Source organism: Urocitellus parryii, chromosome 1 (assembly GCF_045843805.1).
Source record: "Urocitellus parryii isolate mUroPar1 chromosome 1, mUroPar1.hap1, whole genome shotgun sequence".
NCBI lineage: Eukaryota > Metazoa > Chordata > Mammalia > Rodentia > Sciuridae > Urocitellus > Urocitellus parryii.
Genome location: NC_135531.1, coordinates 131,255,911 through 131,278,210, shown reverse-complemented (window position 1 = coordinate 131,278,210; position 22,300 = coordinate 131,255,911). Strand labels below are relative to the sequence as shown.

Sequence of the window (22,300 nt, the reverse complement as noted above, 5' to 3'; positions counted from 1 at the left end):
ATGCTAGGTGTCCCCTTAACTGTTGCAGGAGCCGGAGGACCTCTAGCTGTGGACCTGATGCAGGATGAGGAGATGTACCTAGGCAATGGGAATAGATGTAGGCAGGGAAACTGAGGCAGAAGTGCATGCCTAGACCAAAGGCAGGAAGAGGAAATCTGACACAGAAGCCATTCAAGCCCCCTCCCACAGCTGATCTGCCACAGGTTTGGCTCTTATGTCAGGTCTCCACCAGCTGGATCTTCCAGGAAGGCATCTTATTGGCCCAGACTTGGCTGGTGCCCACCTCTTGGCCAGGGGAGCATGGTGCCTCCACTGACTATCTCAGCAAGACAGTTGCTTTTTCATCAGAGAATGATATTATTTCCCAAAGCAAAAATCTAAAGGTCTAACCAGAGAGAGAAAAAAAAACTGGATGCTAAGAAGGCAAATCAAACAGACAGAAGCTCTAGGAGGGGCGAATTTGGGTCCAAGCTCAGGTCTAGGATGGAAAGAGAACTAGACCCTCGGAGGGGCTGCAGGAAGCTCAAGAATGACATGTAGTACTTGGTTCTGCAGCACTTATACTAAGGTTGAAACGATACAGAGATTAGCATGGCCCCTGCACAAGGATGACAGGCAGATTAATGAAGCATTCCATATAAAAAAAAATTATGTGTGGGATAACCTTGGCACAGGGCCCTGGGGAACCAAACACCATGCTTGGGGAACTGGCCTGTCCCAGGATGGCTGTTGTAACCAAAAGGCCAGCTAATATGTACTCCTCTGTTCATGTCCAGGGCACATTCAGGAGTTTGACTGTGTCCTCTGAGCTCTGTGGCTTGGGGCCAGAAGCATCAATGGCTATGTGAGTGATTGGAAGAACAAGGAGTGGACCTCAGAAACACCTGTCTATTCTCAAATTGCATCTCTGCCAGGTATACTTGGCATGTGAGCTGGCCACCTGCCTTTAACTCTCTAAGCCTCAGTTTTCTTACAGGTGAGGAGGGGGGCTGGCTATAGGATGATTTGGAGGTCAGGCAGAGAGGAATGGCCCTGTGAACTCTCCTGGGCCAGGTCCCCAAGCATTAGCCCAGCTCTTCCCTCCCACTGGCCCCACTTTCTTGAATGCCTGGCATGTTTGCCAGCCCTTCATCTCCATCTGCACTAATTTGTCTTCAACAACTCTTACCTGTATCACCGGAGTCACTTAAACATGACACATCTTTACTAAGCACGCTATGTTCTGGGCACAGGGTCAGGCCTCTGGGGTGTAGCAGTGAGCAAGCCAGTCTGGGGTCTTGGGGGATGGGGAGTTGGGATCCTGGGGAGTCACGAGGGGGCAGCCTGGACAAGACCATCGACGTGTGTTTGAGCTTGTCAAGGAATTCACCCTGATCATAGGGGACCCTCGCCAGGGGTGGTCAAAAAGTAGACTTCGCAGCTCAAACCTTGGCTCAGCCACTTCAGTTTTGTGCCAGAGCAAGGCATTACCTCTCAGTAAATGTCCCCTTGGTATCCTTGTCACAGGGTGGGCATGTACCCCCAACCCTACTCACCATTCACACAGCCCCAAAATATGTCCAGGTCTTCCTGGGGTCTTTCATCCTGGAGGCTGCATCTGAGCACCGGGCTTTACATTCAGCTTGAATGAATGACACTAAAATAATAACAGGGCAAGCAGAGGGCATGTCAACGATGCATTCGTCAGTGCCCCATTACAGTCTTTGCCCACATGAACATTATCATTTGTATTCTGTGCAATTTTCTCCCCTGCTGTTTTAATCTCATTATGCCATAACCATTTTCTTTGTTATTACTGGACGTTCATAACCATAATTTCCACAGCGAAAGAAAATCCACCGATGGGTGTGTGATTGTCTCCTTGTCTGTTCTTGTTCATCATCTTACAGCATTCTAGAATGAGTTCACTGTTTATAATTAATACAAAGCAAATAATTTTTTCCAGAGCTTTTTTTCCTCTAGGTTAATCTCATGGAGTAAATTGCCAAGAATTTGATGAGGGTGAAAAGACCTAAGAACATAAGGATCTTGGCACATCGATCTTGATACAATTTAAAGGGAGTGTGACACTGTACACCTCACCTCCAGTAATGTTTTCAGGGGCTACTCCAACATGCCTGCCAGCATTGGTTATTTTATTGTCTTATTTACTTCATGGATATTGCTATAGTTTGGATCTTAAGTATCCCCCAAAGGTCCACATATTAAAGATTTTGTCCCCAGCATCGTGCTATTGGGAAGGAATAAAAATTTTTTTGATCATGATTATTTTTTTTCTTGCCAGGTATGGTGGCTTACACTTGTAATCCCAGCATCTCAGGAGGCTGAGGCAGGAGGATCATGAGTTCAAAACCAGCCTCTGCAAATTGGCGAGGCCCTAAACAACTTAGCAAGACTCTGTCTCAAAACAAAAAGGGCTGGGATGTGATTCAGTGGTTAAGCACTCTTGGGTTCAATCCGATGTAACTCCTCCCCCCCAAAAAAAGACTAAATACTATCCCATTTGTATGGATAGACTACATTTTATTTATCCATCAGTGGACACTTCAACTGCTTTATCATTGACTTCGGATTTTTTTAAGTGCTGTTGATCAAACCCAGAGCTTTAAGCATGGTAAGCGAGTATTCTACTACTGAGCCATATCCCCAGACTTCATCACTGGCTTTTAAAATTACTCTCAGATGCCTGGTGTAGTGGTGCACATCTGTAATTTCAGCTACTTGGGAGGATGAAGCAGGAGGATCACAAGTTCAAGGTTGGCCTGGAAAACTTAGCAAGACCCTGTCTGAAAATTTAAAAAATAAAAATAAAAAGGGGTGGGGAAGAGCATCCTAGACTTAGTCCCTAATATCACAAAAATTAAAAAATTACTCCTGGATATTCAAACAATGGAATACTATGAGGCAGAAAAAAATCTCCTGTCCTGTTATGGAAAGATCTCCCAAATGCATTGTTAATGGAAAGAGACCAACACAGGACAGTGTGGATTCTGTGCTAGTTTTTTGTATAATAAAGAGGGGGACTATATATATTTATATTTCCTTGTCCTTGTCCAAAACTAATGAAAGCAAGTACAAGAGGGGTTGGGCTGAGACATCCACCTCCACAGGCCTCTTTGGCTGTGTTTTTGCACAGGGGAACATGATGCACCCCATCATTCTGCATTCTCCCTGATCTCCAGTGGTGGCAGCTCTTATCTCATTTTCTCTTGAATAGTCTCCTGAGATCATCCAACCACAACCAGAGAGTTGCCACTCCTGAAAGAGCATGTGCCCCAGTGGGACAGTCTCTATGCATAACTTTGCCTGTATATTGTCAGCTTTCCTTCACCAGCCCCATGAGGCTGTGCTTTGACCCCCAGTGCCTAGAACAGTGCCAGGAGTCCCTCCGTGCATGTATGCAATACCCCTGACAAGCAGAAGAAACCCAGGCCTGGGACCAGCTGGAGACACAATGGGTATTTGGAGGTCAGAGGGCTCCCAGCAGCCTGTCCCCTCTTTAGGCATCCCTGTGGGTTTTGCATCCCATGATGGTTTTGCAACTCTCAACCCCAGTCCCCAGGCTGATCTAGCTGCTCCAAAGCACAGCTGAGCCTGAGAACCATCCTTACCAACCCAACCCCATCCATTGTGCCCAGTGCCCTGCATAGAGCGCCCAGTTCCAGGCCAGCCCCCAAGGTACTCTGAGAGCTTCCAGGGTCACTTCTTGAAGGACTCTTACTCAGAAGGGCCCCTCTCTGACTCCTTCCACCATCTGCCCTGCCCTGCAGAGAAGTTCCCAGTTCACTTCTAGCCCCAGTACTGGCTGATCTATCTTTGAGAAAATTGGACTGGGATCTGGGGAAGGCTCGATGCTGCACTGGAAAGAAGTGTCAGGCAACTGGTGGGATGGAACAGAACTTGACAGCTGATGAGTTTTCTGTCCTGTGGAATTACTCAGGCACTGAGCTCTGAACATGAGGCAGAGCCAGAGCACCCTGCAGAGCTGGCCACCACTCCCCGCTGAGCATCTGCAGCTCCCTATGTGCCCACATATGCATCAGCCACCCCACTGGGAAAGACAGAAGGTAATTTTGTGAAATGTTAGTTTCATCAGCTGAAAACTGAATGCTTACAGCTTAGCTGGGGAATGTGAAAATAAAGCTGTGATTGTCACCAGGGTCAGCACTGTGCAGAATGCCATCACACAGATGCCAAGCCCTCCCCATGCTGTAGCCCAGTCCCAGTTCCTCTCATAACCACAGGCCCATGGGACAGTCCTCTGAGGGGTTCCCTTTGATACCCTATATCATCTCTGACTTCCCATGTCCTTCTGTCTCTACCTTTTGGGCAGAGTCACTCAGGGGCTAAAAGAGACAGAAATTAATTAGGGTCTGCTTTGGGGGCAGAAGGGACAGGGCAAGCAGGGGACACTGTGAGTCCGGTGGTGAGCTCACAGGACTCTGTGATTGAGAATATAGGGGTGACCCCAACATCTAGGGTGGGGACTGGTTGAACCGTCACAGGCTTGCTCAAGACATGTCACCATGAGGGCCTCTTCCCTTTCAAGGAAGACCAGCCTACGGGAATGTGCGGAAGAGACTCAGAGAGAACACACAGGCTTCCTGAACATGGAATAGAGGGAAGCCAGGTCACAGAGGATATGCTCTGGTCTTTGTCTAAAGGAGGTTTGGATGAAGATGACAGCGTAACAGCCACAGCTGACCTATCTCCAGGTCAGGTCCAGAAAAGCAGTGCCTCAGACCTCCGACAAGGCTAACAGGGAGAGTCCACTGATGCCAATCAGAGGCCAGGAATCACCCTGGGACAGGGGGACACTGAGGGAAGCAGAGAAGACCCAACTAAGAAGGGGGCATTTCAACCACATCTAGAGGGATGGAAGAGAGAAGATGATAGGAAAGCCACCCTTCAGAGGGAACCATGTGTATGGTGGCTCAGAGTTGGAGAAAGCCTTGTAATAGAGTATGTGGCTGGTGCCAGCAGCATGCAATGGAGGGTGGTAGGAGGTGATGCTGGACAGGTCAGCTGGTCTAGATCACAAAAATGCTGGGATGCCAGGCTACAGAGGGCAGTGGTTTTGAATGTACCTGAGAGAACCCCAACTTAAATAGGTGTACATATGGAAAAAGTCCACAGAGCAACTTCAGGCATAATAGAATCTCCAATGCTGTTTCCCACTTTCCTAGTCCTTAATAGTGACACCAGCTCAGGGGCCCCAGAGGAAAGAGAGCTTCCAAGTGCCAAAGAAGTTCTGGGGTTGTGCCTGAGCCCCCAAATTTTGATCAGGCTTTGAACCAATCTTTGCAGCCAGCAGCAGGAGAAAATATGCTGATGATACAAGACTCGTTAAAAGCAACCTTCAGGGAGAGAAACTGGAAATAGAAGTGTTTGGCTCCTGGGGGAAGAGTTGAAGGGTTTAACAAGGAGAACAGATGCTGTACTATGAGGTAGGAGGGCCCTGGCAGCCTGCCCAGGAAGCGATCACTGGATTTAAGAGATCACACAGAGGTGAATATGGAAGGCAGAGTCCTTCCAGCCTGGAACCCAGGGAACCTAGGCTCCCCGCTCAGGTGCACCCCAAATTGCTCCTTGCCATTGCAGGCAGGCATGCCCCAGACCCTGAGCACCTCCGACATGGTCACCCCAGGCAGACTCAGCCCACCCCCTACAGAGCCCACCGATGGCGAGCAGGCTGGGCAGCCCTTCCTGGATGGAGCACCATCCTCAGCCTCTCTGGACACCCTGATTCAGCACCTGGTACCCACAGCTGACTACTACCCAGAGGTGGGTGAGCCACCCAGCGGGAGGAAGGGGAGAGGGGAAGGAAGAAGGGAGGCTCTCTCCTTCACTTAGGAGTGGAGCAGGCAGCAGGGCTGGGAGTGACCTCGGGCCTGGCAAGGTGGAACAGGCTGGAAATATGTCCTCCCTCCGTGCCCTCTTGTGCTTGTGCCATCTTTCTTGCAGAAAGCTTATATCTTCACCTTTCTACTGAGCTCTCGCCTCTTCATCGAGCCTCGGGAGCTCCTGGCCAGGGTCTGCCACCTATGTATTGAGCAGCAGCAGCTGGACAAACCGGTACTGGACAAGGTGAGGGGCTGGAAGACCAGGGAGCCTCTGAAATCAACCTCTCGGGGAGGCAGTGATTGTCCCTATTCTCCTGACAAGAAGCCTATTGGGCTTTCTCACTTGTCTGAAGTCCAGGCCCTAAAAGGACAGAGCCAAGGTCTGTTCTGCTATGCAGTTTTCCAGGGCTCTGTGGAAACCCTTGAGCTCACATTGAACCCAGTCCTGGGTTTCCAAAACTCAGTGAATAGTATTCCTGCTCTCTGTGAACTGGGATGGTCCTATGGCCTCCACTAGACTTCCTTCACCCAGTACGCTCGATTCCATGTCCCTGCTCTCTGGCGTCTGTTGATAGCCCAGCCTTCCCATGGTTCTTCACATCTTTCCTCTGTTACTGGCCTGATCCTGCCTACTGTCACTATTTATATGCATGTCAGTTAGGTTGTACTGTGATGATGACAAAAACTCGGCTTCAGCTGGCCTAAGGCAAGGGGTTCATTTAACTGCCAAGTCTCGGGTACTGCTGCCTCCAGAGGATTAAATGACAGCATTAAAACCTTATCTTCCTCATTCTGATCCTCTGCTGTGGTTTTTCTCTGGGTTTGCTGGCCTCATTCTAGCTCTTGCAGGTTCTCCTGAGTGGTACATGGCCTCTATCAGCAGGGACACCTTCTACTCTTTCCAATCTCAAGAACTAGCCCCTCTCTCCACAGGCCAGTAAAAGTCCCAATCTCATTGACCTCGCTTAGCTCGCATGCCCACCTGTGAGCCACTTATTACATAAGATGGTATTTTCTGCTCTGATTGGCCAGCGCTGACCTGGTTCCACCCCTGGGGCAAAGTCAGCTGTTCTAGAACACAGTGTGCCTGAATGAGGGGAAGGCTCCCAGGGAAAATTGAGATGCTGTCACCATAAAAAAGGAGAAGGGATGCCAGGAAAGCAAAATCAAGAGATAGTCTGGCCCCAAAATATCTTTCCCCTCTTGCTCCCCCATAGTGCAGCCTAGGCCTCCCCACTCCCATCCCAGTGCCCTATCCCTGTTGCCCCTCTGCTTGCCTTGCAGGCCCGTGTTCGGAAGTTTGGCCCCAAACTGCTCCAACTACTGGCCGAGTGGACAGAGACCTTCCCGCGGGACTTCCAGGAGGAATCAACCATTGGGCATCTGAAGGATGTGGTGGGCCGCATAGCCCCCTGTGATGAGGTGGGCAAGCCTGGGTGGAAGTTACTTTGCCTTCTCCGCACCCTCAAATCCAGGCCTGAACCTGTTTCCCGTGGCTTCCTAGGTCCCCTGATCTCCCAGCTTTGCACACTGCATGCTGTAAAACCAGCCCCTTTGTGACCCATCAAGGAATCAGGTACTGAGGGGCTATGAGCTAATCCAGGCCTCTGGTTCCAGGACTGGTTTCTTGACCTCTCTGTGCCCTGCTCTCATTGATGGCATCAAGTGGCCAAGAAGGGAAGACCTACTCATGGGTTCTTGTGGATGCATAGTCAGGCTGTTGGTCTGTGACCCACCAGGCCACCTGGCAGGGCCCATATCCTGGGCCTATGCCACAGAGGTCTCCCTCCTGCCTCTATGCTTAATCCATCTCAGGATGATGGGACCTGGCTTAGGATGTAGAACAGAAAAAGGTCAGGGAAGAGTTGCTGATTGGATGGATGGGAAAAGGAGAGAGTGGAAGCAGGGAAGAGGGATGCTGGCTAACTTGGTGGACAGTTAGGTGCTTTTATGGATGCATATAGGGGAGGATAGGTACTTGAGTAATTTGCATAGGCAGGTGGATTAATGGAGTGAATGAATGTGGAAAAATTGATGGAAGGAAGGGAGATGAAAAGGGGGGAAGGATATATGGGTAGGTGAATGGATAGATGGGTGGAAAGGTGAATGAAGGGGGTGAATGGGTAAACATAGAAAGGTAGGAGGAAGAATAGATTAGTAAATTGGTGGACCTGTGGGTAAGTAACTGTAAAGGGGGAGGTGGGTGATAGCACATGAGTCAGGAAGAGATGGGTACAGGACTATGATAAGTGATGGTAAGTGGTGGATAGGTGGGTGGGTGGATGGGTAGATGGATGAGTGAGTGAGTGGGTGAAGTAGGAAGGATAGATGAGTAAACTGATGGACCCGTGGGTACAGTGGTAACTGTTTGAAAGGGAAGGTGGATGATAGCACATGGGTAGAGAAGGGATGGTGGGGAGATGGATGGAGCAGAGTAAGTGAGGTGGGAGCTCTATCTCCTGCTTCATCCCCACTCCCTCCAAGATTTCTTTGGCAGCAGTGAGATCTGAATCATATGATGAGACAGGGTTATTTGCCCTTATCTGACCTGCCTGACATTGGTGGAGCCTTGTCTCAGGTGCTGGGAGACAAGGCTGATTTTCCTTGGGAAGCCATGGCCTCTTCACCATTCTGAGAGTGTCAGGCCTATCCCCAAGGCTATGTGGTGTGGACCAGAATGGGAGTTCCCTGGTCTCTATCCCATACCCCCAGGCCTAAGCCAGGGATGCTTCCTTATGTCTTCACTGTCCCCAAGTCACTCTTCCACAGAAGGTATCCAATCTAAAGAGGATGTCCTCTCTGCACTGGTTCTCTATGCTGGATATTTACTGGTGGGCGGCAGGTTGTTCCCCTCCCAGCACCACACAGGCTAGGATGGGAAGAGCAATGAAGCAGACTGTGAGTCAGTCCCGTAGGGCTCAGAGCCAGGGGATTTAGATCATATTACTTGAGCCCAGATTCAGTCTCAGAAACCACAGCCGTGTGGCTTTGGGCAAGGTACTTTGCCTCTCTGAGCTTCAGTTTTCTCATCAGTAAACCACAGACATTCACCACTGCCACTATGCAACTTGGCAGCAAGGAGGTCTGAAGTTATTTCAGCACTTAGTAATTATGAGCTTCAATGAGAGGCAAATTGTTCCTCATATTCAGGCATATGAGAATTATTCTTTAACTTCCATGAAACATTTCAAACATACCCAAGCATAAAGAAGAGTAACCATGAACTCCTCTGTACCCATCACTTATACTCAACAGTTATCAAAACTTTGACAAACTTGTTTCTTCTGTGCCCTCACACACTTCCACCTCTCTATAAATTAGTTGTAACCAAATCAAGATGATTATATCTTTTGCTCCAAAAACATTTGCTCATTATTGTTTTGTTTTGTTTTGTGTATATGTGCTGGAAATCCAACTCAGGGCCTCCAGGGATGCCAAACACACACTCTACCACTGAGCTCCACCCCCAGCCCTAGCATTGTGTTTATAAAAGATTTCTCACACAGGGAAAGAATTAAATGAAATAAAGTGCTATGCACAAGGTCATGAGATGAGCATGGGTATTTTCAGAGCTACATATCTTTGAGCAAATTACTTAACCTCTCTGAACCTTATGTTTCTTTCTATAAAAGGAAGAGTGATAATTCCTCCCTTGTGGGACTATGGGAACAAAGGGACCCAGGGTTGTAGAGGAGACAAAATGGTTGAGATGTCATAGAGGGTGAAACCAGAAAACAAAGAGACATGATGAATGGTGTAGCCACTCAGGAGACACTGGCTGTGCGTTGGAAACTGGAAGGAAATGTCAGGGCTCACAAGTGACTGTGTCACCAGGGCTGGCCATGCTGCATGTAACTTAACCATCTTCCCAGCACTCAATGAGAACCTACAAGGCACCATTTTATTACACTTTTGGTGCAGTGTTGCTGAGAGAGGCCATTCCTTTGGTGAGCAGGTTATTTCCCATATAACCAGTGGACACCTTCTGCGTCTGACCCCTGTAGCTCTAGGAGTTTGGGTTAGGCTTAGGATTAGAGTTAAGATTAGGATTAACTGCCAGGGGTAGAGGGTAGCACTGAGGCTAGTCAGATTAAGTGGGCTCTTATCCTGTCCCCTGTATCCTGAGGCTTTGCCATAGCCACCCATGGCTGCTTCACAGAGAAGTAGTTCCACGGACCAGAGAGAACAGCCTCACCATCACCACAGCACTGGGCACCAACAAACCTCAGACATCAGCAGCACTCATTAAACCCTAAGAGACTGCAAGGAACTGTTGAGGCCCAAAGCCACTCACAGCCCAGTAAGTCAGACACTGCGTCTACAAAATGTCACTGGGTTTGTGCATTTCAAAATAGCATGAAGAAAAATTCACCTTTACTTTCTTAAATTACCTGACTATACCAACTATTCACTAGCCTATTGTTTTCTGAGACTTCTGGTCCCGGTTTGTCTAGTTGATGTTTCATCATTGCTGGGAGGCCATGAACTCGGCTCTCTTCTGCTAGCACCCAAATCCTGGGTTCATAGGGAATTGCATGTTTCTCTAGGAGTGACATTTCCTACAGGCTCATGAGCTCAGGGGCCTGTTCTATGGGTTATTGATCCAAACCCTTGGGGATATATGGATATTTCTCTTCCAGCCCAGGCTATTGGTATCTTTCTTTAGAAATAGAGGTCTCTGAAGGGAAAAATTGATCACTTTCTCCTTGGGTGTAGAAGGGTAGGTTCCCCTTGGCCTACCCTGGAAGAAGGGCCATGGCATGGTCCAGAGCAGGAATCCATCTGTCTGAGCTGAATGGTGAAGGGACTCTGTTGGTAGGTTATAGAGCACCCACTGCATTCACAGAACTGGGACAGACTCTGATAACACAGAGAAGACAACACAGAATTCCCTGCCTCTCTGGAACTGCCATTCTGGGGTTGTGGGGGAAGTGGGTAATAAACAAACCTGATTATCCCTGATAGTGATCCTATAAAAGAAGTCACATAGAGCGTTACAGAATACTGCCAGGGTAGAGGGCAACAGTGAGGCTGGTCAGGAAGTTCTCTCTGAGCTGGGCTTAAGATTTAGAAGGGGTCACCCTTAAAGCCAAGACAAAGGACAGTTATCCAGGGCAGGATCTGTTCCATGTCTTCCTTCCTCTCTTCCTTCCTTCCTCCAGCTCCTGGCAGCACACACCCCACTCTGCCCAGCTGCCCAGACAGGGTGCTTTGAGCCCCACTGGCCTCCCTGATATGTGCTCTTCTCAGTTCCCACCACTAATCCTGGAGCTTTCTCCCTAACTGGCCTTCACTTGACCCCAGCTCCCACATGCCTGGGTTTGATCCTATTTTAGGTTGGGGGCAGGTCCCAGCACATTTGCTGGTATCTGGCCTTTTCTGTAGAGCCCTGATGGACCCTGTCCACCTCAAAGGTAAAGATGGGTATTCAGACCCGAGTACCCCTTCTTACCTCCCCCCCCCCATGCCCCACCAGGCCTACCGGAAGAGGATGCATCAGCTCCTGCAGGCCCTACACCAGAAGCTTGCAGCTTTGGGCCAGGGATCTGAAGGCTTCATGGGTGCTGACAAGCCCATCTCCTACAGAACCAAGCCACCAGCCTCCATCCATAGGGAGCTCCTTGGCATCTGTAGCGATCCCTACACACTGGCCCAGCAGCTGACCCACGTGGAGCTGGTAAGCAGGCAATGCTGCTCTTTCCCCAGGGCAGGAAACAACTGGGAATCCTACCCAATTGATGGGCCACCACTCGCCCCTCTGCCCTCCCTACTTGGTCTCAGGATAACCCTGGGTCAGGCCCTTCACAGCACAGGCAGTCAGCATCTGAGACTATCCTGGAGCAGTCAGTTTCCCAACACTCCTGGGGCCCAGAACAGGAAGGCTGGAGGTGTCAGCCTCTGGCCTGAGGATTTAGCTCTAGAATGAAAGAACTGGGTTCACATTTCAGCTCTGATACCACCTGTTGGGTGATCCTTCCAGAACTAGTGACTTCCCCATCCAGGGCTCACAGAGACTCATTGCTCCCTATTCAGCTTTCCAGAGCAGCTCCACAAGCTTTTTACCTACTGGTAAAGGGAATGCCTAGCCCAGCCAAAGAAAGAGGAACAAGGGGAGTGGGTTTCTTCCTTTCTACACCTCCACCATTATGGCACTCTGTACTCGCCATAGTGCTTACATGCACTTCCCATTGCCCTGCAGGGTTGAGAAACGTTACATGATTTGCCAGAGTTCACAAGCAAAAGGCACAGAGCCAGGGTTTAGTTCTGACCCAGATACTATGCCTGGCCACCAGGTCTCCCTCCCTCCCTCCCTTCCCCACCCAAAGAGCTGGTCATTTCAATAACCTGATTTTGAGTCTGGTACATTGCTTCCTTCACCCACTCCTCCATGAACTGGGAAAGGAGGGGATCTCTCCTTCAGGGATGGTGTTGAACTCTGTGACAACCCAAAACAGGATCTGTAAGCCCCCATGTGAAGGGTGACTGCAAACAGATCCTCATGGTGGGGGGGCGGGGGGGAAGAAGGTCAGGGAGTCAGGCAGGAGCACCCACCCTACCACATCCCCAGCAAGCCCTTCTTCCCCAAATCTTCCGTTTTTCCGACCCTTCTCCCTTCTGATGCAGGAACGACTGCGACACATCGGACCTGAGGAGTTTGTCCAGGCTTTTGTGAACAAGGACCCTCTGGCCAGTACAAAGGTAGAAAGAAAGCTCTTGGACAAGCTGTCCCAGCAATGACCCTCCTCGCCCCCATCGTGTGGCGGCCACGGTAGGGGCGAACCCAGAGAGGGATGGAGGGGCTTTGGAGGAGTCCTACCCACTCACTCACGCACCTCCAGCTGAGACCTCGATAGTCCCGAGTCTTGGGGAAGCCTAGAAGGCTAGACGTGCCCTGGGTGGGGAGAAGGGAGGATCGCGGAGGGAGCCCCGGCGCGCTCCAGGACCGCGCGGACCCTCGCTGTGCGTTTCGATGGGCGCTGATGCCCTCCAGCGGCCAGTCGGGGAAGCGCGGGTGGTAGGTGCTGCGGGAAAAGGAAGGCGTTCAGGACACCGTCCCCCACACCTGGATTTTGAGCCAGTCCTTCCCTTCTAGGAGCTCAATCAGAGGGTCCCTGGTGCTTAACAACTGGCTAAATCCGAACCAAAACTGAAAACATTCTGTCTTGTACTCTCACACCTAATAAAAGAAGTACAAACTAAATACTGTAGTACGTGATTGCATTTTCACCCTTCAGATAAGCAAAGATCACATAGTAGGATAGACATATTGGGGATATGTAGGAAAGCGGCATTCTCCTACACCATTGGTAGCAGATGAAATTGTCGCAAGGCTTTAGAGAGCAAATAAGCAATCGTAGATCAACAATTTAAACGTCCTTCTTGCCGGGCGGGCGCAGTGGCGCACGCCTGTAATCCCAGCAGCTCAGGAGGCTAAGGAGGGAGGATCCCGCATTCAAAGCCAGCCTCAGCAACTTAGTGAGGCCCTAAGCAACTCAGTGAGACCCTGTCTTTAAAGAAAATATAAAATTATAAGAGGGCTGGGATGTGGCTCAGTGGTTAAGTGCCCCTGGGTTCAATACCTGGTACAAAAAAAAAAAAAATGTCCTTCCTTTGGCTGGGGATGTAGCTGAGTTGTAGAACACTTGCCTAGCACACATGAAACCCTGGGTTAGATCCCCAGCACCAAATAAGTAAGTGTACATCTTCCGTCCAACTTTCCACAGCTAGTAATTTATCTACACATTCATGTAACACAAAGATGAACATATACAAAGGTATTTGGGGTACATAGTATTTGTCATGGTCAAAGACTGGAAGCAAATAATTACCTTATCACCCGTGAACACTGACTTAAAAAGTATAGTACATCCATCAGTAGAATGCTTTCAAGTATGAAAAAAAAATAAGGCTGCCCACAAGTATGCAGTCATCAAGATCCATCTATCCAATCACCAAGAGAAATGACCTCTAAAATGGGGAGGACAACCATGGGACCATGGGACTGAGGGCATAGGAACAGGAAGGAGACTTGGCTACTTTTTGAGCGTGTGTGTGTGTGTGTGTGTGTGTGTGTGTGTGTGTTGTTTGGCCATTTACAAGTATTTCCTTTTTATTGTGAAATACATCAAGATTACACATGACATTTATTTATCCTACCCAATTGTAGATGAACAGTTGTCTTATTTCCTTCTTTTTGCTATTATAAATTATATTGCTGTGAGCATTCTTACATGTGTTTCCCTGGATACACCAGTGAACATTTTCTCTGGGGCACCACTTCTCTCATGTTTTGGGGTCAGGATCCCTTTATATTCTTAAAAATTATTGAAGACCCCAAAGAACTTTTGGTTAATTGATTACTTCTATCACTATCATATTAGCAATTAAAACTGATTACTTTTTCTTTCTTCTTCTTCTTCTTTTTTTTTTTTTTTTTTTGTAGTGCTGGTGATCAAACCCAGGACCTTGTACATGATAGTCATGTGCTCTACTACTGAGCCAGACTCCCAATCCCAAAACTGATTTCCTTTTAAAATATTTACTCACAAATACAATAACCCATTGCATGGTGACATAAGTAACATATTTTATTTTTAAAAAATGCATTTTCTGCAATAGAAAATTCCTGAAAAGTGATGTTGTTTTATAAAATTTTTACAAATCTCTGTAATGTCTGACTTCATAGAAGACAGCCGATTTCTTTCATCTGCTTCTGTGTTCAGTCTCTTGACATATACTATTTGGTTTAAGGAAATATAATCTCACACAGATATGCAGTTGGAAAATTGAGGAGTATTTGACAGCCTTTTCAGATAATTGTGAATATTCTTGTTAGATACTGCACTAAAACTCAGCCAGTAATAGTTTTTAAAGATTAATTATAATGTGACATCTGAAAATATTATCAATGATCTTTCTTAATGCTATGACATCCATTACACCTTGCATCTTGAGGGTATGATTTTATAACATCATACATTGATCATTTAGAATATGAGGAAACATTGAGTTAGGCAGATCTTCCAAATGTTTGGCACATTTTATTGTATAGTACTTTAAAATCACATTCATTAATATCAAGAGAAAAGGGTAGAGTGATGAACAAGGTATGTATACACTCCTGATCTCATAATTTTAAAAAATGTCTGGAACTGGGGTGTAGCTTAGTGGTAGAATGTATGCTGAGCATGCGCGAGGTCCTGGGCTTGATCCCCAGCACCACCAAAAAAAAAAAAAAAAAAAAAAAGTGTTGTTTAAAATGTGTCTTTAAAAAAAAAAAAAGAGTATGTAAATATTGAGAAGCTGTCAAGCCACAGAAGCAGATACATGTTTTACAAGTTCCCAATTTTCTCTTGAAATCTTGAATTCTATCACTGGCAACAAATACTGGGATCTGTTTTCCTTGAAGTGACAGGTTCATTTTGTTCATTTTTAAGAAAATATCAGCCAAATACTGAAATCTGGAGAATGAGAGTCTGTTAGTCTTTTTTTTTTTTTTTTTTTTTTTTAAGTAAAAACAGAATTCAGTGGAAACAATGGCCAATTCAGTGCATGGGTGAGCCAAGTCCTGCCCTCAAGACAACCCCACACTTGAGTATACTTCGAAAGTGCTCTGTTCTGATGCCCCATTTTGTCACACTGAATAAGAAACATGTACTCACGGGCTGAGATTGAATAGAACTTGAAAGTGTTGCCTCTTTAAGGACATCCATAAGTCACACTCCCCCCCCCCTTTTGCTGGGCAATTTTTCCCACCATTGCTTTTGCACCATCAGGGCAGACCTCAACACAGTGGGGAAAAGAATATGATCAAATTATTATGAAAATACTTTTCCCCAGAAAGTATACCAGAGACCCCGAGAAGTCTGTTGACAACACATTCAGGACTATTGCTCTTCCACATACCTAGGGAGGAGAATTACTATGTCACAGGGTAGGCACGTGGGCAGCCTTTCCAGGTAATGCCAGGTGAGGTATCCACTTACCTCCCAGTAGGGAGGTATTCTTGTTCCACATCTTCAGTCACTTGAAATTGTCAGACTTTTAAGTTTGGAAAATTGAGTATTTTTTCACCTGTTCTGGCCATTTCCGTTTCCTCCTTTTGTGATATACCCCATCTCTGACTTTTTGCCTCTTTTCTACTGGTGAATTTTCTTAAAAATTTTAAGGAATTTTTTGGTTTTTGGTTTTACTTGAAATATGTCCTAGATACTAAACCTTTTATTTTTCTAGTTGTTTTCTTCGCTTCTCATTCTCGTTACCATGGCTTTTAATGAACAAGCATTCTTAAGCTCCACCTAAATTTACTAAACTTTTCCTTCAGGATCCTCTGATCTGTGTCAGTACACGTTGTCTTCTTCACTATAGCGTGACGATGAGTCTTCATGTCCAGTAAAGCAAATTCCCCAGGTTCTTCTTGAGGAATGGCGTGGCTATTTTGGGCCTATTGCCTTTCCATTTAAATTTTAGAATCATCTGTCAAATTATATGAAAAGTCCTACCAAGATTTTGTTAGACTATATTAAATATGGATCAATTTGAGAAGAATTGACAGATTTATGTTATTGACTCTTTCAATCCATAAAAATAGTATATACTTCTATTTCCTTAGGTTTATTATATATCTTTCAAATGGCTTAAAATTTTCTCCATAAAAGTGTTACACAGGTTTTGTTACACTTTTGCCCTAGGTACCTTATGTATACTTTTACTACTGCATATGAAAAAAACCGATTTTCACAGATTATTTTAAAATGTGATTTTATATTTCTGGATGTTCAAAAAGAGTGCATATTCTCAAATAAATAAGCACAGGCTTCCATAATTACACATTATCTCAACTATGTAGTAATTGTATTTTCTTTTTAATTGATTTTATTATTTTTTAATACACAACAACAGTGGAATGTATTGCAATCCTTATTACACATATAGAGCACAATTTTTCATATCTCTGTACATAAAGTATGTTCACATCAATTAATGCCATTATACATAAACTTTTTTTTGCATTACAATTCTTAATACACATATATACCACAATTTTTCATATCTAGTAATTGTATTTTCTATCTGCTCGTTTTGGGTATAAGAAATTAATTTGCTTTTTTAAATATGTTTTTTAGTTACTGATAGACCTTTATTTTAATCATCTATATGCATTGCTGAGAATCAAACCCAGTGCCTCACACATGCCAGGCAAGTATGCTATCACTAAGCCACAACTCCAGCCCCAAAATTAATTTACTCTTATGTATCAATTTTATATCTGACAATATTATAAAACTTTACTAATTATATTAATGTGTCACCATTCTTTGGAGGATTTCTTGTAGGCAGGCACATCATCTGCAAATAATTAAGTTTTGTTTCTTCCTTTCAAAGGTTTATTCTTTTTATTTCCATAGTAGTCATAGAATAGAACTGACTTGAGGACTGGGGTTGTGGCTCAGTGGTAGAGTGCTTGCCTAGCATGTGCGAGTCCCTGGGTTCCATCCTCAGCACCATATAAAAATAAGTAAAAATGAAGTATTGTGTTCAACTACAACTAAAAAATAAATATTAAAAAAACTGAATTGATATGGACAGGAAAGGTAGATAGACTTTACTGCATCATTTTAAGTCTCTGAAATATTGAGAGTGTAAGTTGTTGCAGAATAACTCTGCCTGATCCAATAGAATTTGCTTTTCTTGCTTATTGTGCTAACCTGCACTTCTGGTACAAGGTCAAATAGAAGTGTTGATGGTTGACATCCTTCTTTTGTCCTGACTTTAATAGGAATGCTTTTAACCAGTCACAAAAGAGCATGATGTTTGTTATTGGATTTTTTTTTTTAGATCTATGTTATCAGTTTAAGGAAGTACCCTGTTCCTTCCTAGTTTACTTAGAGTTCTTATATGAAGGTTATTGAATTTCATCAAATTCTTTTTCTGGACCCTACTACTCTTATGTTCTCTTCTCCTTTAAACTTTTAAGTGATTATTCATATTAGTTTTTTTAATTAACGTTGAATCAACCTTGCATTTCTAATATACAAAAAACTGGATAAATGAAGCCATTATTTTTTTTTTCAAACATGGCTAGATTGGGTGTACTAATGTTTTGGTTAGGATTTCTGCAATTGTATTCATGAGTGAAATTAATCTGTTATTTCCCTTTCTGACATTATTCTTGACTACTCTGTTTCTCTTTCCTTATTCTCTATTCTATATGAAATATTGGGGTACCTGTTCTTGGAGCATTTATAGAATTTGCCACTGAGCCTCATTTGTTATTTGAGGATTTATTCACTGATCCAAGGTTTTTCTTGTTTCTATGTTTATTCTATTGTTTTAGTGGTTGTAGGACTGCTTATATTTTTATATCTCATAAGTCCATTTTATAATTTATATTCTTTCGAGAATTTGCCCATTTCCCCTAAGCTTTCACACTTATAGACATAAAGTTATACATAGAGAAATAAAAAGCTTTTGACTGTTGTTTCTGAATATTGCAGCTTTCTTTTACTATTGCATTTATTTCTTCTCCAATCTTTACCATTTTCTTCCATTGACTTTCTTTAGATTTATTCTGTGGTTCTTTTTCTGATTTCTAATGTAGGATTTCAGCTTATTTTTATCCTTTCTTCTATTCTAGTGAAAGCATAAAAGACTATTCATTTCTCTTTATATACATTTTTATTTACAGTTTCCAAGTTTTCTTTTTTAGTACTTTTATTACCATTCTAATTTATTATAATTTCATCCCAGACCCATAATTATTTTTAAACGTGTTCTTAGATTTCCAAATGTCTGAAAATAATGCATATTATCAAATAATTGAATTCAAGCTTCCATATTTGTTTCTTACCTCAACTATATAAATTGTGTTGTTCAAATTTATATTCATACTGTTTTTTTTATTTTCCGGTCTTCCTAACCTATTAATTTCTGGCATGTTTATTAAGCTCTTTGATTGTAACAATAGAACTTAACTTCTCCTAATAAGGAATGTCACCTTTCTGATTACTTTGCCTCCGTATTTTGACCCTATTTTACCCAGAGTTTAGACTTCTGACATATCCCTGATGAATTGAAACTTTATCGTTGTGGAGTTAGTCTTTCATCTCTTCTAATGCTTTTGGCCGTAGATTCCTTTTTGCTTTAAAATCTCTTTTGTCAGACATTAATGAAGATGCTGCTTAGCTTGAGTTGGAGTTACATTCTAATAAACCTATTATAAAGTAGAGAAAATGTAAGTCAAAACATCAAAAGTTGGAAACCATCTAAATAGCTATGTGATATTTATCACACACATATTTTTCTATTATTTTACCCTTGACTTTTTATCTTGAAATTGACAAGAAACTGGAATTTTTAAAAATTAAACGATTATTAATCCATAAGGATTTGCTCTTACTGCCTTCTGTTACACTATTTATTTGTCTCCTTTATATTTTCTATTTCTTTCTCCTTTCTTTACATCTTTTGGATTAATAGATTTTATAGATGCGCGTTTAAGGAAGTACCCTTTCCTTCCTAGTTTGCTTTGAGTTCTTATATGAACTTTAATCCATTTAATCCCCCCCTCTGTTTATTGAAAGTTATCCTGGCAGTTTTAGCATACACATTTAAGTTTGATCTGTTAAGCTCGGTTATATGTATACATGAATGTTCTACACCAATTTTATTTTTCTACACAAATTTTAAAATTATGTCTTCAAAGGATATTTTTTGACCCAGGAAAAGATTAATGTGGAAACATATATGTATAATTATAGATACATGCATATATTCCCATGGAGAGTTGATTCTCCTTATTTGCAGTAGCTGTGTTCTATAATATCATCTCAAACATTGAATCAGCAAATACTGAATGCTTACTTTTAGGGAAAATACAGGGTTACATTCCTACGAGATTCTTATCACATTTTGTCAACTTATCAATGTATATAACCCTGTTTTACATGTTTAAAGACACCTTATTTCATATATATAAATATATATCATTGATTAACATTGAACTCATGACCAATAGTACAATATGATTCATGAATATTATCAAATAATTTAATTCAAGCTTCCATATTTGTTCTTTACCTCAACTATATAAATATATTTCCTGTGTAGTAAGGCACTTCAGCACTATGCTTGGGAACTTTATTAAACATTTAAATAATTCCCCCCACAAAAAAAGCACAAAATTTGTGGGGGAAGACTCTAAATAGTCTAAATAGGAAACAGGATACTTACAGTGTGAGGGCTGAAATAAGAAGGCAGAGTGTCCTTCAGTTCAGCCTCAACTGGAAACACTTATGAGTGATGAGTGACAAATATTTTGGCTCCTCTGCACATACGCATAAATGACCATGAAAACCACACAAGCTATTGGGATTACAAATAAAATTCAGGAAGTAGGCAAATTTGCAAGTATAAAATCCATGAACAATGAAGATCAAGTGTGTCTGTGTATATGGGTATGCACACACACATAATTTTGAAATACACCCTTAAATATATAGAAAAGAGATTGGAAAGCTACATACCAAATCATTGGTGTTTCCAGATGGTTTTGAGATTTTCACATTGTCCAAATTGTCTATAACCATGAACTGACTTCATGTTCTAATAAGTTACTGGCAGAGACTCAGCATGGGGTCCTGTGTGTCTCTTCTAGCCCTGTTTCAATGACAAGACTAACAACCTGGAGGCTTATGTGAAATGGTTCAACAGGCTGTGCTACCTTGTGGCAACTGAGATCTGCATGGTGAGTAGAAAGCCAGGGTGGGCATGACCTGGTATAGGCAAAAGTGGCCTGGGACCTGGAGGAGCCTATCAGGGAGGGAACTAGAAGGGCATCTTAAATCCCAATAGTCTCCTGGCAGTTACATCTTGACTGAGTCCACCTGAGGATTGGCTAGGCACCAAGTGTCACCAAGCTTTCTTGCAGTGACATTTCCCTCAGGGTAGAACCCAGGATGGACCCACTGAGCTCTGTCACCAAGGAAATCAGAATGTTTGCTCAAGGAGTGAGGAGTAGTCACAACTATGCCCAAGGGGCTCTACTGCCTCCATCCATGCCTGTCTGTCTGCCCCAGGCAGCCTGGCCTGCAGTGAGGTTTGATTTGGCTTGCTCAGGATTGAGAAGTTATCAGATTCTGAAGAAATAGGAGAGTACATATAAAAAGTCCAGGTCATTGGCTTCCCCTGGAAAGCAAGGAATCTTGACAACATGGAGCTGGACATGCTTGTCACTGAGTTGAGGGTCCACCTGGCCATGCCTGCCCATCCTCTTTCTTATAGCAGAGGAATCATCCTCTGGACCCACACCTGAGGCCCCTGTTTGTCTCAAGAACAGATTGGACAGACTCAGTCTCTAAGGCCAGCTGGGCTCACTGGAAGCAGGTGCTCAGAGAGCTTGGGGAACAGATGTGAATGAGTACAGGGGAGTCAGGATACACTGAGGGAGAAGCTGATCTGCAATGCCCACATAGACTGAGGTGGTTTTATCCCCCACCTGGTTTGAGATCAGTGTTACCCATGAGGGTTGCCCTTTTGAAGGATAGGATCAATGATAGGTGGCTCTCCAAAGCCAACATCACATCTTAAAGGGGGCTTGTAGCATGTCCCCACAGGGGCCAGAGCAAACTTCTTGGTGGCAATAGATAATTGCTGCATGTTTCATAGGCAAGTAAAGTCTACTTGTGGAAAAAAAAATACAATATAGGGTACCACTGACCCAGCCCTCTTCCTACAGTCACACCATTGGTCTGGCAGTTAAAATGGGATTTTACCTTTGTGAAGCCTGGACTAAGCCCACATGGTCACCCAGGAGCCTACCCAGGATAGTACAGGATGGCTCAGGGGAAGGACACAGTTGGTTTCTGAGCCATGCAGTGGAGGGGCTCAGGGGACAGGGCCTCAGGATCTGCATGTGGCCCCTAGTGAGGGGAGAGCAAGCTCAGTACCGGGAGGAAAGGGAAGGGGCAATGCGTTCTGATTTGAGAAAAGAACAGGTGCTAGAGGTAGAACAGGTCCTAGCAGGAAGAGTGATCAAGCTGCTCCCAGAGGTGCCTCACAGCCCATCCTGTGCTGCAAGTCACTCCTGTACCCCGACAGGAGCTCTAGCAGGGCTCAGCTGTCTCCCTGGCAGTGGACTATGTCCTGCTCTGCCTGGGCCTCAGCTGTGAAATAGATTTGAAGAAGGTGAAGAGGGCAGGGCAGGTGAGCAGGGTGTCTGATTAGGGCAGGGTAGAAACATATCACTAAGGCTCTGGTGCCCTGTCCCCAGCCAGCCAAGAAGAAGCAGAGGGCCCAGGTGATCGAGTTCTTCATTGACGTGGCCCGAGAGTGCTTCAACATTGGCAACTTCAACTCCCTGATGGCCATTATATGTGAGTGGGTTGCTCCAGGAGCCCCCCCCCCCAATGGGAGGATCCTCAAAGAGGTTCAAGTCGGCACAGCCAGGCAGGTGGGGT

At 44.6% G+C, this 22,300-nt stretch overlaps 1 protein-coding gene and 1 non-coding gene across 2 annotated transcripts in view; both read left to right on the top strand.

Annotated features, from left to right (window-relative positions):
- Positions 1–22,300, top strand: part of Rasgef1c (RasGEF domain family member 1C) — a 76,924-nt gene that overhangs the window by 42,113 nt on the left and 12,511 nt on the right. The window contains exons 3-9 of the mRNA XM_077797170.1: positions 5,602–5,784; positions 5,965–6,087; positions 7,128–7,265; positions 11,320–11,520; positions 12,468–12,542; positions 20,500–20,589; positions 22,114–22,216. Coding sequence (XP_077653296.1) covers positions 5,608–5,784; positions 5,965–6,087; positions 7,128–7,265; positions 11,320–11,520; positions 12,468–12,542; positions 20,500–20,589; positions 22,114–22,216 — 907 coding nt within the window. The 5' untranslated portion in view covers positions 5,602–5,607. The remainder of the gene's footprint in view (positions 1–5,601; positions 5,785–5,964; positions 6,088–7,127; positions 7,266–11,319; positions 11,521–12,467; positions 12,543–20,499; positions 20,590–22,113; positions 22,217–22,300) is intronic.
- LOC113199392 (U6 spliceosomal RNA) lies at positions 540–643 on the top strand. The gene has a single exon (XR_003302953.1). It is a non-coding gene; the product is annotated as a U6 spliceosomal RNA (small nuclear RNA).